Consider the following 20368-nt stretch of genomic DNA (forward strand, 5'->3'; position numbering starts at 1 on the left):
TTTCTTCTACTTCTAGCTTGTGTAGTATGTGTGTATATATGCCACCTTTTTATAGTTATTTTGTTTTAATCTTTATTGGAAAGGTGAGTGATGTGGTTTTGACCCTTATAATATTTATTATTTACAGATTATAATATATTCCATGCTTGACTATTGCATTAGAAGCAGGATTTGTTTCTTCTGGAAAATAATGTGGCGTGAAATTTTAAGTGAATTAGTTTGACTGGATCCTTTGTTAATTACTCTATCCGTCCTAGTTCAGTAGTTAAAATTAGTTATGACACGAATTATAAGAAATTGGTGGAGTGTGTAATAAATTAAGTGAGATGGTTTGACTTTTTGGTTTTTCATTTTCTTTTTTGGTTTATTTTTATGCAGATAATAATGACATTTTAGTGTAATTTTGATGAATAATACTCCCTACGTCCACAAAAAATAGATCACTTTTGCCATTTTAGGACGTCCAAAAAAAATAGATCACTTTTTAAAAATGGAAAATATATCTCTCATACTTTTTCCACTTTTTCTCCCTATCTCTCTTACTTTACCTACTTTTTCTCCTTATCTCTCTTACTTTACCAATTCTACATTAAAACCCGTGCCGAACAACAATAGATCTATTGTTTGTGGACGGAGGGAGTAGATAAAATTTTATGTCCAAATATGAAAGATTCTAAATGTGATTATTAAATTGAGACGGACTTTTATTGCAAAATGTGACTTTTAAACTGGGACGGGGGAATATCTGTCACACGTCGTTAGTCAGTGTGTTTATTACGCAGATGGACAGGAAATATGTGACCAAATGAATAAAATTGTGATGTACTATGTGTGGTAGAATTGTAAGTTCAAGGTCATTGTTTATAGGGTTTTTAGCTTTTTAAACCAAAATCTTTCCTCGAATTCTGGTTTTTTTCATGAATTATGAGATTTGTTTTTAAAACCACGAACTTTCATTTCGTTAGGATTTTCTCCCGGCGGGTCAACGACGAAACCCGGGTTGTCTACATGTCAATTTTAATCCTATTTGTCACTAAATTGATTACTTGGATCCTATTTGGCACAATAATACATACAGTCACAATTATTACATAACAAATGACAACTTTTGAATAAACAAAACACAACTTTAACATTTTGAATTATGCTATTCGGGTCGGAAATGTGCTATTCGGGTCGGGTTGGGAAAATCCTAACGAAATGAAAGTTCGTGGTTTTAAAAACAAATCTCATAGTTCATGGGAAAAACCGAAATTCGGGGAAAGATTTTGGTTTAAAAAGCCAAAAACCCTTGTTTATAATAGAGTCAATACAAAAATCTATTTTTAAACTGAGTTTTATAATTACTTTGTTTATAACCTAAGTTTTTATGGTAAGCGAGCTCATATTCGTTCTTTTTATAGTTGTTTTGTTTTTTCTTCTGGGAAACATGAGCTAATGTGGTTTTTGAGCCTCCTTAGAGCATCCGCAATGGTCGGCTAGCGACCGGCTAGCTGATTCGTCGCGCTGGCCGATCGGCTAGCCGAACCATTGCAGTCGGCCAGCGCAAAATCGGCGAGCGGATCGGCGTGGGCTCGCCGATCGCTCGTCGTTGGCCGAAACGCTGGCCGATCGGCTAGCCGCCATTGTGGAGGCCCGATCGGCCAGCGCCGATTTTCGATTTTTTTTTTTAAATCATATATAAACGCGATTTTCGTTTCATTTTCATTTGCACCACTTGTTTTAACGAGTTTTTCTCTCTCTAACTTTCTGTTTCAAGAGCATCATCGAGCGATGGATCACGCGGGTGGTAGCGGTAGCGGTAGTGGTGGGGATCCTGAGGAGTACGAACGGAGGATGAACGAGGCTATGGAGGCCTACATGAACCGCGGGATGGAGCGGTACATGCGTATGGTGGAACAGCAGGCGATACCTCGCCCTCCACGAGTTGTCCACCACCGAGCGGTGATTGATCGGGATCACGTAGCTGCACATCGGCGGGCCGTACGAGGACTACTTTGCGAGTACCCGCGGTTTCCCGCCAACATGTTCCGGCGGCGTTTCGGAATGCGCAGGGAGTTGTTTATGCGCATCGTTAGGGCATTGGAGCGTCAATATATGTGTTTCCGCTTCAGGCACGATGCGGCTGGCAGACCCGGCCACACCCCTATCCAAAAGTGCACGGCGGCAATCAGGCAGTTGGCCTACGGAGGCGCGGCGGACATGTGGGATGAGTACCCCCACATCGGTGAGTCGTCAGCCACTGAAATGTCTGAAGGAGTTCTGTGGGGGCGTGATCGGCATTTTCGGTGAGCAGTACCTTCGAAGCCCTACTCCCGAAGATTGTCGGAATTTGATGCAGATGCACGGGGAGAAGCATGGGTTCCCCGGGATGTTAGGCAACATAGATCTGTATGCATTGGGAGTGGAAGAACCTGTCCGATCGCTGCCTGGAAGGGGGGCCTACACGACCGGCTACAAGTCAAAGAACCCCACGATAATCCTCGAGGCCGTAGCTGATTACCGGCTGGATCCGGCATGCGTATTTTGGGGTAGCCGGGTCGAACAACGACCTCAACGTCCCGAACTCGTCTCCCCTCTTCAACGAGAAGTGCCAGGGCGTCGGTCCGGCCGTCTCATTCGTGGCCAACCGCAACCGGCATGATATGGGCTACTACTTGGCGGATGGGATATACCCTCGGTGGCCGGTCTTTGTGAAGACGATCCGACAAACAAGTGATGAAAAGAAGGCCTACTTTGCGCAACGACAGGAGTCGGCGCGCAAGGACGTGGAGCGCGCATTTGGTGTGCTCCGGTCTCGATGGGCGGCAATCAAGGGCCCAACGCGTTTGTGGGATGTCACATGCGTATCCCAAATAATGTACGCTGCATTATCCTGCACAACATGATCGTCGAAGACGAAGGCGTATAACCGACTAGTTGGGTCGGTGACGATGAAGCCGGTCCAAGCCACGGAACGGCCACCCCTAGTGTACGACGTGGGGTACCCCTCGATGAAGCCGGCCGACTCAAGGAATTTGCCCAGCATGCGCCAAGTGGATGCTCATATTCAACTCCAAAAGGATATAATTGAAGAGTTGTGGGCACGGAGGACTGCACGACGATAGTTTTTTTTATTTATTATGCATGTACTTTTTTTTTATCTATGTAACTTTTTTAAATGCAATTAATGAATTTTCCCATGCACGTGTCTAAATTTAATTCCGTATTTTAATCGTAATTTTAATTCCGTAAATGTAGTATATTTTGAATTGTTTTTATTGCGGCTGGCCTAAATCTGACGTGGCAGGTGGTTTTTTTAATGTTGCTGACGTGGCAGAGGAGAGAATGGCTGGCCTATGCACCATTGCGGATGCTCTTATATTTAGTTATTTGCAGACTAGTATGATCTAATGTGGCGTTAATAAATTTGACAGGACACATAATTAATTAGTTGACATCATCGTCAATTAGTGGTTCAGTTACGCAGATGAACAATAAATTTGTGACCAAACGAATAAAATTGTGATTTCTGTCGCACGAGATTTTAGAAGTTGTATAGCTAATATGTATAATCGGAGAAAGAAAATGTGTGTAAGTATTAAACAGAGAGAGAAAGAGAGTTGAATATTTAATTAATTGAGGAGAGAAAAATGATTGTATGTATTAATTAGAAAGAGAAAGTTTTCAAAAATAAAAATATGTCATCTTATTTAGAATAAACTAAAATGGAAAATGTGTCATTTAAATGAGCGGGTGGGAATAGTTTTAAAAGTTGATGTTCATTGTTTATAGTTGAGTGTCGACAAATAGGAACATTATAAGATTTATATATGGCAGGCGAGCTCATTGAGTCAATATTAAAAACTATTTTTAAATACTAAGTTTTTTTTAGTATTTCCTTTTGGCGTTTGAATAATTAGGTTTTATATAATATACTAATGCCACGTTAATGGCAAGAACTTTATCTAGTCTATAAACGTGATTCATGTGCTTTTTTTTTGGTTAAGAGTGTAGCACATATTGATATATTATGTATATACCAAAATTCCAAAACCTATTCAAGAGATCCCAAGAAGTTGGAATCTGTTTTATGCAAAATTAATGCTGGAGTACTATATACTTTAGTGAATATAATTATTTTGAACAATCAATAAACAACTTTATTATCTAAATTGTTATATTCTGCTTTGTTCGAAATTTAATATAATGCCGTCTAATAAGCATGATTTATGGTTTATATAAATGTTAATACAGCCATTCCTTGAGTACTATAGTATTATTTTATTAGTAGGCTGGTAAATATTTCGTTGTCGACTTTTGTTTGCCGCTAACGTGACTAAAAATTTAATGATGTTGATGTATTGTCAATTTGTTATGTTGAATGATATATCACGTCGATTACAATCACAGATATTCTCTATTCTATTTTTGCAGCAGTACTCCCTACTCCCTAAACCCTAGTACTCTCTCTCTCACAGTCGAATACAAGTCTCATTTTTTCATTTTTATCTATAAGTCACACATTTCAATAACTCATTCAATTCACATATTATTTAAAACGAATATAGTATATAAGTGAAACTCATATTACACCACCTTTTGCTTACCAATTTTTCCTTAAATAATTTTTTAGAACTCACGTCGAAAAGAAATGAGACTCATATGAATGTGGGATTACTTATTATTAGCTATAGTATTTGACAATATGTCTGAATTTGCGGATATTTTATTAGACCGTTTCTTTGATACCGATATTACATATGGCCTACTGCCTTTTTTCATTCTTACACGAGCTTATTTTAAGGTATGGTTAGCCAATATATTTGACTGTAAAACACTGTGAGTTAAGATATTCTATAACCATGCATTTCATGTTTTCAAGTACACAGTCAAAGATCTTCTATAACCATGCATTTCATGTTTTCAAATCAAAGGTATGAGTTAAAATTTATTAATAAGGCCTGTTGGAACAAATTTTAGAAATCAAAAGATTCTGCGGAATTAATGAAGATGTTTATGCTTCGATGATCTCATTCAAGTGTAATTTATTTGGGTATGTAGGCAAATTTATACTAGCTTTTGGTTTTTTGGTAATTGTTAAGAAGTTACATATTAAAAATGAGTCACTTACCCCTTAAAAGGCCTCATAAGGAGAAGTGTTATCCACACTTATATAGATTAGATTGGATCATCACCAAGTCGATGTGAGACAGACTTTTAGAGAATTTAACACGCCCCCTCACGTGTGGGCCGGAAAGGACATCGGTCTTCCATCACGTGGGTAGACAATGCTAGAGAACCATCATCAATGTGGGCCGGAAACGTCATCGGTCTTCCACTCGTGAGGTAGATAAGAGATAAAGAGAAAACCATCATTGACTTCGGCCCGCTCTGATACCATATTAGAAATGGACCACTCACCCCTTAAAAGGCCTCATAAGGGGTAAGATTATCCACACTTATATAGATTAGATTGGATCATCACCAATTTGACGTGGGGCATACTTTTAGAGAATTTAACATTACGTGTTAATTATTTCTTGATTTGATTATATATATGTTATATCCAAAGAAAATAACTGATCTCATATCCAAATAATAATTGAGAAAATCTCACAACTAGTGATCAACAGTGGATCCCATTCACGCAGAAAAATAATTGAGCCGCTTTGAACTAACATTTTATTTAATTATCTTACCATGATTTGTACTAGCACCATACTTACGTTCGACACACATTTAGCATTGTTTGTCTTATTTTATATATTTAGTTTGATTTTAATACATTAAAAATTGTTATCGAAACTTTTAATTTTATAAAATTCATAAAAATCAAAACTCGATTTGCTATTTTATTCATATATTTGAAGTTATAGAGAAAACGAGCAAATCGAACTTTGATATTTATGAAATTTGTGAAATTAAAATTTTCAATAACATTTTTTAATGTATTAGAATCCAACTAAATATATAACACAAAACGAATAAAATCGTGTGACGAACAAAGACGGTGCTCGCATAAGAAACTCACTTAGGGTATGTAGTATACCATTTACCATAGATAATTAAACATCAAATTAATATGTACAAAATACATCAAAATTATATCACATACTAGTAAGACCTTATTTTTACATACTTATATACACTTGGAAAAATAACACAAAATGATAAAATTGTGGTCCCAAAGTTGCGAGACGCATGATAACTCATCTGTGTGTGCCGTGTTTAATTCTTATAATGGGCTTTAAGAATGGCCTTTTAAGCCTGACTGCAACTTTATGGGCCACGTTTAATTCATATAGTGGGCTTTTTAATGGGCCTGTTAAGTATGAAACGTTTCATGGGTTTTATTTTTATTTCACATTTTCAATGACAACTCATACATAAATACCTCAACAAAGTCTATTTCTCATAATCCAATCAAAATACTTGTGTAAACGTAAACGAATACTTGGTATAAAAAAACATAAATGTTTATTTTGATTGCACTTATTTATACAAAATAATAAACGATTATGTGACATTTGTTTCTCAATCAAGGGCGATATAAACAACTATTCACTCGACTGGTTCGAAAAGCACTTTAAACATGTGGGTATCAATGGTGTCGGCAGCATGATATGCTCTGTAATAATAAGTCTTGGCAACTGCCATAAACGTTTTCTTGATATTTCTGTTGATGCCTCCAGACTTCTCAAGCACCAACTTCACCAACATCTGCATGTCTTGTTCAAGTTCCTTATTTTTTATGGCTGCCTTATGCCCATCTCCTCCCATCTCCTATAGTCACAACATGTATATATCAATAATATGTTCATTTTTGTTTAAATGCATACTAATGTGTCTGTTTGAGGTCTACCTTTTGGATTTGAATCAGAGAAAGATGGTGACAGATTTTGGTGGTTAGGCTGGAGAGAGTTTTGTACTCGTTGTGCGAGAGTATCTCTTCCCTATGGCCCGCGCAGATGTTCAATGTGTTGGTTAGGAGCTCTGCGTCGTCTGCTTTACCATCTTGCAGCTTCGTTAGCCACACACTCCACTGTAATTGGAAGAAACTATTTTAAACAACTAACTTATAGGACTAATGGACTATGAAATAGTATTAGTAGTAATTACTCACCGCGGTTTTCAACTGGCGTTTGGTGTATCGGTTGAATCCCCCGAGGAACTGAGTGAGGGTTGCCACAACAATGTTCACGGTCCCATCTTCCTTCTCCCCACTGTTTATGCTGTCGACACCATTGATATTTCCAAGCTCATTCAGAAGGCTTTGTTTCTCCTCAAAGGATCTAGTTTCGTTGTTGAAGAAAGAAGTGATCATCTTAGAAATGACTTGGGATTTGGCCCACGCCATTCTCTCGTTGGTCCTCTCGAGCTCGAAGATGCTTGAGGCTGCCATGAAGTAATAAAGGAGAAGTTCCTTCCTGCTTATCCCGAATTCTTCGATTCCGCAGCTCTCATACCATCTGCTCAATCAAATGTTAATGATATTTGAGTTAGTGATTAGTTAACAAAATTTGGCCTCAACACGAGGTAGGGTGGCGAGCCATGGCATCTCTAGCCCCAATTTTATCTGTAGTTGAATTAAACTTTAGAACTTACATAATTGAAATTTTTGAATCATAAAAAATACCACATGGCGTGCTTTGATTGGACAAGAAGAGTCAATGCACATGGCCTAGTAATTTTAAAAAATTTGAAGTGTTTTAATTTTTGTATCATATATCTAATATAGTAGTACTAGTATTTTTAAAATTATATCATGAAAATAACTAAATTTGAGAATTTGTAAATTTTTGTTTTTGGATCTTAAATTCTATAACTATATCATCTCTCTCTTATAGTACTACTAGTTATCTTTGATGGAAAATATAAATGGTAGTGAAAGAGTGATGATACCTCATCAGGCAAATGCTTGGATATAACCCATTTATCCAAAATCTGATTATCATCTAATTTTTCTTTCAAGAAATCATAGGCAAATTTGGCTGCATCTTCCAAGATTTCCTCTCCGGGAAACCGGAGTTGAGAAGCTCTGTAGAGGTTGTATATCGGAGAAGGCGACTCAATCATCTGCCCGCCGTAGCATGAGAATTTTCCATCTTTCTGCTTGAAATTCCTCAGAACATCTGTTGTAGACAAAAAAAAAAAAAAAATTAATTACTTGAATGAAAATAAGAAGATTAATAATTAGTTGATAATTAAATATAGTACATACTTGGATCAACATCATATCCATGCATCCTGAGAAGCCTCACTCCCATGGATGTATCGTCAACATCACAAAACTCAGATTCTCTCCCACTGAAAACCCCTTTATCTGTCCAATACCTGCAATTTAAATAGGTAATTAATTTAATTTCTGTTCAAGTTATAAAAAAATGTTAATTAATTTAAATTAAGTTAATGCATGTATACATACTTGTGGATGTGGCTTAAGCATTCAGCAATCTCCGACTCGAAAAAGCGAGAAATCCCGAGGCGCTGCAGCCGGTCGATCGCCCAGAGTCTTCCGAACACATCGACGGGATAAGTGTGTGGCGCTGCGGAGTAATTAATCATATAATTAGACTAATTAATTGATTAACTGATTAATTAATTAATTATAATGTATTTAATTACCTCCTCCATTGAAAGTTTCTACAGTGTTTTTGATGAATTTGTAGCATTTTTGATCTTTGGTTTGCATGAATGCAAAGGCGGTGGAGGAGGGAGAAGTGAGGAAGGAACCGTCAGCTGACTGCAGTTTCAAAAGTTTGTCCCAATCCAAATTTTCTAAGCCTTCCAAACTGAATAATAATGATGTTGGCATTTTGTGCATAATCTCAAGTGGAATCCTGCAATGGAAAATACACATTTGAATTTAATTAAATATAGCAGCCATGTAGTAACCTTTTTTATGTATGGAAAATTCAATAAGGCGAGTTTATTGACTCAATATCCAACCATTTTCTTCCTACTTGTAATTGTTTATTCTACCTAGGACATCAGTTCATTTTTTGCGTCATTTGCATGTGCGATCGAAAAATATGACTATTTTATGAAGGGAGATAGTATTACTCTGGACTATCACTGAGAGGGACAGTGCCAATTATTGATTAAATAAATTTGAAGTAGGATTAAGTAATCTTTTAACTCTGACATCTTAATTTAAATTAATATCTGTTAATTTCTTATAATAACTTTAATTATGATTAGGTTAACGCTTAACCTTTTCAACTTTTGTTCTCTTGTGTGATAAACCTCGTGCACCGCGGGCGCGTCGTAAGGAAGATCTTCGATACCCATGCCCTTGGCCTTTTGAAGCAGCGCCGGAAACACGACTTCGAATCCACACGTCATGTGCTCCTCATTACCCTCCGTGAGCTTATCAACATTCTCTTTGATGTAAGTAACTCCTATAATCAAGTAACGCGATACACATTTCATTAAAATCAAAAAAATAAAATAAAGTATGTTTAATGATAAATTAAATGAGCTCCTTACCTCTTTTGACCTTGTCATCGTGAACATTCCACGATCTCAAGGCTACGACACATGCAATGGTGTTGACGAGGCGATCATAGACACAGAAAAGCTTTTGGTCGCCCCAAGATCCATCCTGGAGTTGGTTCTGCACGATCCACTCCAGGCTGGAGGGAAACTCTGGGGCGTCACGTCCCCCCAGGTCCTTGATCATCGCCACCCACGCTGTATCATAGGGGGACACACTTATGCGCCCGTCTCCTGTCGTCTTCAACAACGTTCTAATGTATTCGATCGGATCCTCAATATTGTTAACCTACAAGAAAATAGTAACTAATTAATATCACTAGTACTAGTTTTTTTAAAACATAAATAAGTTGTAATGTCTTAATGCTAGTAGTTACCGCATCATGGCCTTGATTCACAGTGGAATCGTCGTGATCATGCACCTGTGGAGCATCTACTGTTGCGACTGTAAATTGAGAATCCAAATCAGTAATTATATATACATGTACTATGTATTAAATTTTTTAAATGATAAGCTAGTTTATAATTTACCTGCAACTACTTTTGAATTTTTCTTGTGATTAAGTTGGTAAGTGAGAGAGAGGCTTTTAGTGCTGCTCATCCATGCATCTGCCAAAATTAAAATAGATAAATTATTTATTACTATAAATTCTCCATTTATATTAGATGATAATAGATACCGGAACATAGAACTTACTGGTGGCAAAACATTCCGGCAAGGGAAGCTTAGCCGAGGACGATGGAATTCTACGGCCAGCCGCCGGAGAGAGGCTGAGGATTGTAGAGGAAAGAGAGGCCATTAAGAGATAAATTGAATGGAAATGTGGGAAGAAAAATCTAAGGAATATTTGTTGCTTGCCGATATGCAGTAGCATGGAGATTTAGGTGTATATATAGTAAATGCATATACAGATGAGAAGCGACTGGAAAAAAAACAATAAATCCACAATTTGACTTGAACGTTATTTGATCGGCAGATTTAATTGAATTCAATATATTTTATGTGTCTATTTGGAATCTGATATATTTTTCTAGTTACGCTACACGACAAATTAGAATTTTAAACAAACACTAGGAAAATGAAATTTCCTGGCAATTTATTTAATCCATCAGGTTGGACTTGTCTTATATTTTATTCGACAATGCCGAAAACTTTGTCTTGGATAATTATTTAATTACAATTCGAAAACTTGCCGGGATGATATTTGAACAGTCATGTTGAATATTGTCATTTTTTTAATCTATATTCAATTACTGCTTTGTTACTACTATGTACTTATAAAATAATGGCCAAGTGGTTCAATAATTATACATATATATATGGAGTATTTATGATTCTTCAGGCGGCTGACGTACATGAATACATTACATTCAATTGATCTAAAACAGACTACGTATATACTCCCTCCGTCCCGCTTTAACAGTACCGTTGACTTTTCTGTCCTCATTTTGTAAAAATGATAATAAATAGTTAAAGTAGATAAATAATAAAGTAAAAAAGACAATAATATAGAGAAGAGTCTTATCTATATTATTCTTTTTTTAATTTTATTATTTCTCCACTTTAACTATTTATTATCATTTTTACAAAACGAGTGCAGAAAAGTCAATGGGACTGCTAAAGCGGGACGGAGGGAGTATTTAATTTTAAAATATTCTTAAAAAAAATAACACTACTTGGCTTTGAAAAAATTGAATTGCAATATGAGTAGTAGTAATTTATGTAGAGGTTATGATCGCCCCATCTTTTATTTATTTATAACTATTAAATTAATATATTTATTAATTTCTAAAATCTAATAAAATTTACTAAATCTTTATTACTATAACTAGTACTAAAGTAAAATAAAAAACTGTAGTAAATTTTTTAAAATGTCATGATTTTTTGTAAGTAGCTAGATTATAAACTAATGGTATGAAAATTTACTCAATATGCGTTAGTATTTAGAAACAATACGCAACAGTAGTATCGATAGTTTAATATCAGCCGTTGTTGACTACCTACACTTTGTGAGTGGTAAGTCGAAATATATGTCAATAATTTTGTTAGACTTTAACTAAGTCATACAAATATGCGGAAAATGTGACTCCTACTTTTTTTTATTGTGCAACTTTGAACTATTGCAATTCAATCTCCATTTAAGTCGTGGGCTTATAGTGATTTACTTGAATTAGGTGGCATTTATTTTAGGTTTTAAAACAACAATGGTCAATAGTGGGGACTGGGGACTGACTATTCTACCAGGCACTAGCTATGCCTATTATTAATATTTCCAGCGGAAACACCGTTACTAATTCGCTACTATTAGTATCGGATTTTCATTACTCCATTTTCTAAAAATTTCTAATTTCTAATTTCTAGTAATTGGCTAGATTTTGTTGCGTGGAGTCCTATCAACTACTACCATTTTTGTATGAATAAAATTAAAATACTCTCTCGGTCCCATTAAATATAAAGTACGTATTTGTTTTTCAATAATTTTTTCTTTCCATAAAATATGTGCATTTGAAATGATACGAAAACTAATGCACAATTGTCAAAGTAAAAATGAAGAGGAAAGAGTAGTTAAAGTAGTTTTAGTGAACAGTGACCCACATTGTTATTAGTTTTTATATAAATTGATCTATGTGGGTTTGAGTTAGGGACAACTTTTTATAAATAGAAATGCCCATATTTTATATGACGGATGAAAATGGAAAGTGCGTATATTTTTATGGCACAAATAGAGTATGTAATTTTATGTAGTATTATTTTATATGTTAAGTGGAGGAAAAAAATATAGAAATAATATTATTAATAAAAAAAGTTTATTATTTTTAGTGAGATATTACTAGCTAAAAAGGAAATATATCACTTTTAGAAATTTATTAGTATTTGCTAGTACAATGAGCTTAGCCGGATAATACTCAACAAAGATAGGCGTTATTAATATGAAGGAGAAATTTATTTATTTGCTAGTACAATGAGCTTAGCCGAATAATACTCAACAAAGATAGGCGTTATTAATATGAACGAGAAATTTATTTATTTGCTAGTACAATGAGCTTGGCCGGATAATACTCAACAAAGATAGGCGTTACGTGTGACACTACTCTCATGTGGAGTACTTTAAATTGCTATCCAACAAATGGTTAATGAATGCTTGATTTGGAAAATTATATGGAGTATCAAAATTTACCTCTTTCAGAATCCACAAACAAATCTTCTATATACTGTACCTTCTTCGAGTTGGATCCCCTGTGTACTCATGACGTGCCAATTTTTTTTTAAAAAAGTAATATTATATTTATAAATAAAATATTGGGATGTGAGTGCCTCTTGTGATTCCTCCACAGTCCACAGGGATCCAAGTCCATTTTCTTCTTCATCAGTTGAGTGAAACTCATTAATTATAATATGATCGGTGCAGTTAAATCGGTTGAGTTATAATCATCAAACAAATTATCGGTTAACTGAAATGTCTTTCAATAAATAAAACCAGTTATCTGCCGTAATTAATTATTTAAACCGAAATAAATTTTGAAACTATAACTGATTAAATTTTGCCCAGCCCTTTTATAACCACATTTCGTTTCCCTTCTTTTGTTGAGAACAGATGTGGGATGAATCCATATCACTTTTTTTTCGTCAAAATCCAGACAAGGAATACATTAGTGTGCTTCTGATACCACCTCAACTTTTGTGAAAGTCTTAAAAAGAAATTGCTTCATTGCTATAAGATGGAACTCAAGGAGCTTTTATTAAATCATTAATATTTAATTGTTATTTGGGATTTCGGAAGTGTAAAATTTGCTCACTTTCAAAATTCATCAAACCTACCTGTTTTAGATCCATAAAGATACCTTTAATAATACTCTATATACATTTCAAAGGCATTTGTGATATCAAGTGGATTAGAAGATTATACGTGCTAATCTAATCAAATTAGAGATGATTTATAGTAGTATTGTTTAATGTTTTAGTTAATTAATTTGGATGCTTACATGAACTTTCATACTCCCTTTGTTCCATGGTAGTGATGCATTTTTTTTCGTCACGATGACTAAGAAAAATTGTGTTAACTGAGTTAAGTAAATGAAGAATAAAGTAGAGAATGAAAAAGGTAGAGAGATTGAGAGGGAATAAAGTAAGGGGTAAGAAATGTGTTGACTTTTACTATTATGGAACGGCCGGAATATATTACAATTTTAGATTTTTTATTCATGAATGTATAAATTCACATTTTAATTACCATATTATTTTCAGACTATTGAATTTTTTTTTATTGGGTTTTGAACAATGAACATATATGGTATGTGAATTAATTCTAGCATGTCCTTTTTTATGAGACATAGCTGAGAACTGTTAATTGAATAGAATAGAAACGTGAAAATTGAGAAGTAGTATTCATTACTGGGATATTTTTTCATCTCAAAATTTATTTTAATAAAATTTTAAGAGAGTTTGAAGATGCTTTATTCCGACCGGTAAGAGTTACACAAAATTCTACATTGAATAGTCACGAAGAGCAGTTAAATCAGTAAATTAATTAACCAGTATGAATTACACAAAATTCTACATTGAATAGTCACGAAGAGCAATTAAAATCTTATATGGACTTGACTATTTAAGTCCAGCTTAAAAGTAAATGCTAGTCCTCTTCAATATATTATTTAAATAATTATTTTGTGACTCTAAGTTGTCTATAATTTAAAAAATCATTTATTTTTTTCACTTTAAAACTCACAATCCACTATAATACGGAGTACTAAAAATAGGTCATGCATCTCATTATTAAAGTAAAATAATTTTTTAAAACTCTGTATCAAATTGAAATGATTCTTTAAATAATGGACTAAGGGAGTAATATATTTTTTTGATTGGCAAAAAAATAATTAGTTTTTTTACCCGTCTCTAGTACAAGTTGATCATGATTATTGCAATAAGTTAATACTTCATCCGTTCCGTAGAAATAGATGCATTTCATTTTGCGCACTCATTTAAAAAAAATAATTATAAATAGTTAAAGTGGAGAAAAGTAAAGTAAAAAAAAGAATATTGTAGATAGGACTCTTCTTTACATTATTCTCTCTCTTACTTTCCTCTCTTTTCACTTTAACTATTTAATATTATTTTTTCAAAACGAGTACAGAAAATGAAATGCCTCTATTACTGTGAAACGGAGGGAGTAGTAAGCAGTAAGACTTGAGTAGGATATTTGATCTCCTGGATTATACATGTGATATCATCTGGCATCCCATCGGTGCCACCAACCCTAAAAAATTCTGCACATGGAGTCAATTAAGAGGCTTGCAATTCATTGAACCAGTTATTAACAGTCAACCAATTACTGCCTTAGCCTTATATATCCGTATGTCCAAGAATGTGGACGACGGTTCTACACTTCTACTAAAGAAATTGAAACAATGAATTTTTTTCTGAGAACATGGGAGGGTGGGAACAAGAAAGTTGGAGATCAACTTTCAAATGGATAAGAAAAACTAAACTCCTTCCGGCCCAAAAAAAATGTCATACTTGTAGAATGACACAAGATTTTAAGCGATTTAGTTTTGTATGTTAAATTAAACTATGACATTTTTAATTGAACAAACTAAAATAGAAAGTGAGACAACTTTTATGGGAATGAAACTTATTTGGTGACCTCAGGGGGGAGGGGAGGATCCCCTGCTGTCCAAGAGAGCACAACATATGGTGTTGTAGACAAAACGCACAAATATAGGCATGAAACGCAGCCCCATTTCCTTTTCTCTCTTTTTTAATATTTTCATTCTTATCTAATATTAATGATTTCATCAATATTTAATAAGAAAATATATTTATCATTCAGTATTTTATTATTTCGAGTTCATCAATTTATTTCAGAAACGATAACATAATATTTATATAGTTGAATTTCTACAATATTTTTTTGTATATATAAAACTGTTAAATAAGAATGAAAATATGAAAAAAAGAGAGAAAAGGAAATGGGGCTGCGTTTCATGTCTATATTTGCGCATTTTGTCCATAGCACCATATGCTGTGCTTTCTTGGACAGCGGGGGATCCTCCCCCGTAAAATAATTCACCCTTGTTTTTTTTCAATAGTTTTGCTGGACTAGTGGGCTCGCATTTGTGGGCCTTTGCTCAAATAATAAAAAAATGCATATTATAGGTAATAGTTTTTGTTCAATTTATAGCCTAAAACAGAGTCAGAAACTTTTTCTGCGTTCATAATATTTATTTTTTGTGAATCAAATCAAATTTGGATTTTCCGCTATTAGCTACGATATTCATTAGTCAACACTTGCCTTCGTTTAAGCCTTGGGGCCTTAATTTTTAATTGTCCTTTGTTGAACTAGACTTAAATATTAGCTTTTCTATAGTAATTGATTTTCTAAGCTAGTGCTTTGACTAACCAAAAAGTTTGATGCTAATTACTACTACTAATTAACTAAACGATAGTTTTGAGAAGATAATCTATTTCGTTAAGCTATATTGGAAAAATAATGCAGGGAACTGTAGTTTGACGACTTATGATTTAATTTAGGGAAAATTGTCTTAATGTTGTATTAGAAATGAGTCACTCACTCATTAGAAGGCCTTATAAAGAGGAGAGTTATCCATCCTTATATAGATGAGATAGAATTATCATCAAGTCGATGTCGGACAAAATTTAATAATTTTAACATGCAGTGTGTATTTCAAACTCTACAAATTATATGATTTAATATTTATAATCTTACCACAAGTCTGCAATGTGGAAAACCGGAGTTTTCTCCATGTTGAAAATTTCAAATTTCATGTCATCACCAATTCCATGAAAAAATTAGTCACATGGCAAGGATTGAACTAGGGGTGGGTCGATACGATATATCGTATCGAAAACGTTGTATCGTGTATCGTATCGAAAATATCGATATGAAAGAATTTCATATCGTTATTGTATCGAAAGTTTCGATATTTCGAATTTCGATATATCGAACTTTTGATATAAAAAAATTTCATATCGTTATTGTATCGATATTTCGATATATCGTACTGAAATTCGATATATCGCTAAATTTCGATATATATCGATATATATCGAAAATAAAATATCGATATATATCGAAAATTTTCGATATAAAACGATATATCGCGATATAAGGAAATTCATATCGTTATCGTATCGAAAACTTACGATACGGTATCGTATCGTATCGAAAATTACGATATATCGAAAATTCGATAATTTTTCGATAATTTTCAATACGATACGAGCGATATAACATGTTTTCGGTATTTTTCCCCAGCCATAGATTGAACTACTTACGATTTATGTAATGAATTAAATGACTAATTATGATAGTGATCACCTTCCTTATCAATGCACATTATGCACCTGACCTAATAAATCAAGAGTCGGAACAACTAGAATTTGAACACTAATTTGTTATGTTCAAAAAGTCCAATCCAAATTATAAATTAAATTGAATTGAAATTTACGTTTTAAAAATAACAATTATCACATACTCCACTGCACATCAATAAATAAGAACTTTGCTGAGAAAAACTAATCAAACTCTGCATGGTTGTATTTAGTCAATATTTGATGTCTGTTTTTTCTATATATAAATTCTATGGTCTGAGTGACAAAATTTTGACTAGAGATTTCTTTAGATTGGTCTAATTTGGACAACAGAATTAAGCTTTGAAACGGCAAACTGGACTGGTGGAGTCTCTACGAATAGACAATATCTGCCGCCGTCAATTATTTGATTCCTCCATTATTAAAACGGCGTCTTACTCTTTTAGTATTTGAATAATACAAATAGAGCTAATAACATTAGTTTCCTATATTTGTTTAATTAATTGTACTTAAACATATACTTCCTATACTTTTACATGTAGCAATTCAATAATTTTATACTACTAGTTGATAATCACATTGATTATTTACTATGGAGTGAATGCTTTAATTATACCAAACACAAGTATGTGTCAAAAGTTTATATTTGCCCATAAAAATGTTGTCTAGACAGCTAGACTAGTCCTACTTACTATCTCTTAGTACAAAACAAAATAATGAGCAATAAATAAGTAAAAACCGATATGTTCATTGATACACTCTGTATTTTGGCCAATAAACAAGTATATCTTGTTTATATAATTGTAAGTTTGAATTTAGTGGTGGTCAAAAACTCATTTGTGTTACTACTATTCAAGTGATTTCTTGTAATGCACATTTTGAATAATCGCAATCTTACAATTCTTAAAATTTATTTTAACTGATTATTGAATCATTATACTCTTTGGTAATTTGTTTCCACTTTTCTCCAAGATTGTTTTATGAGGTAATGCATTTACGGTCATTTTGGAGTAATTATTAATTAGTAGTCTCGCCATAATTTCAACATGCATCAATTTCACTTTAACTTTTACGTATAAATTATAAGTGCCGCACTATATCAAACGAGACTAAGAATAGAGGAAATGACTTTGGGTGAGGTAGAAAATTTATAAGAAGATAAACTTATGGGGGAAAACAAGTTCTTAAAAAGCATGAGACAAGATCACTTATCTCTTTCAAAGATACTAATAATAAAGAAAGGAATGATCCTCGGTCAAAATTCCAGTCAACAAAACTCGGAATTCAAATGCTGCTTGATTTAAAATATAGTACCATAAATTCAAAAGAGTAGGAAAAGAATTCATAGACGCATCCGAGTTAATAAATGAAATACCAAACCCATGCATATAAATAGCAAGGCAGACTAAGCACAACACAAACAAAAAAAACACAATAACAAAAATGGAGTTGTCCACTCTTGCCATTGCCCTCCTCTCCATCGCCCTAACTTACTACTTCCTCATCTCCCCGAAACGCCGCAGCGGAGGCAAGCTCCCCCCGGGCCCCCGCCCCCTCCCGGTGGTGGGAAACATCTTCCAGCTCGGCACGAAGCCTCACCAGTCCCTGGCCCAGCTGGCCAAGACCCACGGCCCCCTCATGTCCCTCCACTTCGGCAGCGTCTACACCGTCATCGTCACCTCCCCGGAGATGGCGCGTGAGATCTTCGTGAAGCACGACACCGACTTCCTCAACCGCACCGTGGTCGAGGCCGTCCACGCCCACGACCACGACTCCATCTCCATGGCCTTCATGGACGTCGGCTCCGAGTGGCGCGCCCTCCGCCGCATCTGCAAGGAACAAATCTTCTCCGTCAAGAGCCTCGAGACCAGCCAGGTTCATACCCAATAATAATATTGCCTATGTCCCACTAAAAATAAAACGTTTTCCTGTTTTGATTGTCCCATTAAAAATGAAACGTGTCCTAAAATAGAAATAACTTTATCTCTACCTTTTTCATCTCACTTACTTCACTCCCTCTTCTTTAACTCACAAAACAACACTACATAAAATCTCGTGCCGATTCCCAAATGTTTCATTTTAAATGGGACGGCGGGAGTAGTATTTTATATGATTTGATTTATTTCCATTTCCATACCTTTCTGTATCGCTACATATTATAAATATGTGTGGAGTATTTTATTATAATTACGAATGAAGAAATAAAATATTTATCATTATGCTCTCACAGGTCCTCCGCCAGGAGAAGCTGCAGCAGCTCCGCAGCTACGTGCAGCGGTGCAGCGAGGGAGGGAGGGTGGTGGACATCCGTGAGGCCTCGTTTGTCACCACGCTCAACCTCATGTCCGCCACGCTCTTCTCCATCCAGGCCACCGAGTTCGACTCCACCGCCACCGAGGAGTTCCGCGAAATCATGGAGGGAGTCGCCAGCATCGTTGGCGATCCCAACTTCGCCGACTATTTCCCCATTCTCAAGCGGTTTGACCCGCAGGGAGTCAAGCGGAAGGCGGAGCTCTACTTCGGGAAGATGCTCGTGCTCGTGGAGGACTTGCTCAAGAAGCGGCAGGAGGAGCGCCGCCGTGACCCGGCGTATGTGAAGAAGAATGATTTGTTGGAGAAGTTGGTTGATGTTTTGAATGAGGAAAGTGAATACAAGTTGACCACCAAACACATCACTCATTTGCTATTGGTTAGTACTTTAATTCAATTTATTTCTCTTATTATCAAATAAATTGTTTACCTAGTTCGACTAGACTATATTAGTCAATGTAAAATTCACTAATGTCTCACTCCACATTTACTATGCAGGACTTGTTTGTTGGAGGATCGGAGACGACAACGACCTCGGTAGAGTGGATCATGTCGGAGCTTCTCATCAACCCGGAGAAACTCGAGAAGTTGAAAGAGGAGCTTCGGAGAGTGGTGGGGGAGAAGAATCAAGTCCAGGAATCGGACATACCACGTCTCCCATATTTTGAGGCCGTGATGAAGGAAGTCTTCCGTCTCCACCCGCCCGGCCCTCTCTTGCTTCCACGCAAGGCGGAGCGGGATGTGCAAGTCGGGGGCTACACCATCCCTAAAGACACACAGATACTGGTCAACGCGTGGGCTATTGGGAGAGACCCGAGTATTTGGCCGAACCCCGAGGCTTTCGAGCCCGAGAGATTCCTATCCATGAAAATGGACTATAAAGGGCAGGATTTTGAACTCATCCCGTTCGGATCCGGGAAAAGAATTTGCCCTGGTTTGTCGTTCGCGAACCGGATGCTCCCGATGATGGTGGCAACATTGATTCACAACTTCAATTGGAAACTTGAGGTTGAGGCCAATGCACAAGATGTGCACAAAGGAGAGATGTTTGGCATTGCAGTGCGCAGGGCAGTTCCACTCAAGGCTTATCCCCATAGCCATTGAGGAGTACTTATTTATATCATCTATTTACTTCTTCTTTTTTTTGTAATAAATTTGGCTTGCTTGTTTGAAGAATATGGCTTCTAATATTGTTATGTTATGTAACTTCACATCGCATTATCTATTGAGTTCAAATGAAATTTTCGTTCC

At 35.4% G+C, this 20368-nt stretch overlaps 1 protein-coding gene and 1 pseudogene across 1 annotated transcript; one reads left to right on the forward strand and one right to left on the reverse strand.

The window, feature by feature from the left end:
* Nucleotides 1-6442: 6442 nt before the first annotated feature.
* On the reverse strand, nucleotides 6443-10334 carry LOC125212703 (annotated as a pseudogene).
* A 7882-nt stretch (nucleotides 10335-18216) lies between these two features.
* On the forward strand, nucleotides 18217-20368 carry LOC125212704 (ferruginol synthase-like). The gene is made up of 3 exons (XM_048112942.1): nucleotides 18217-18682; nucleotides 19038-19496; nucleotides 19616-20368. Exons 1-3 carry the CDS (start codon nucleotides 18251-18253, stop codon nucleotides 20219-20221), a joined length of 1497 nt encoding a protein of 498 aa, XP_047968899.1. The 5' UTR covers nucleotides 18217-18250; the 3' UTR covers nucleotides 20222-20368.

Source organism: Salvia hispanica, chromosome 3 (assembly GCF_023119035.1).
Source record: "Salvia hispanica cultivar TCC Black 2014 chromosome 3, UniMelb_Shisp_WGS_1.0, whole genome shotgun sequence".
NCBI classification, from domain to species: domain Eukaryota; kingdom Viridiplantae; phylum Streptophyta; class Magnoliopsida; order Lamiales; family Lamiaceae; genus Salvia; species Salvia hispanica.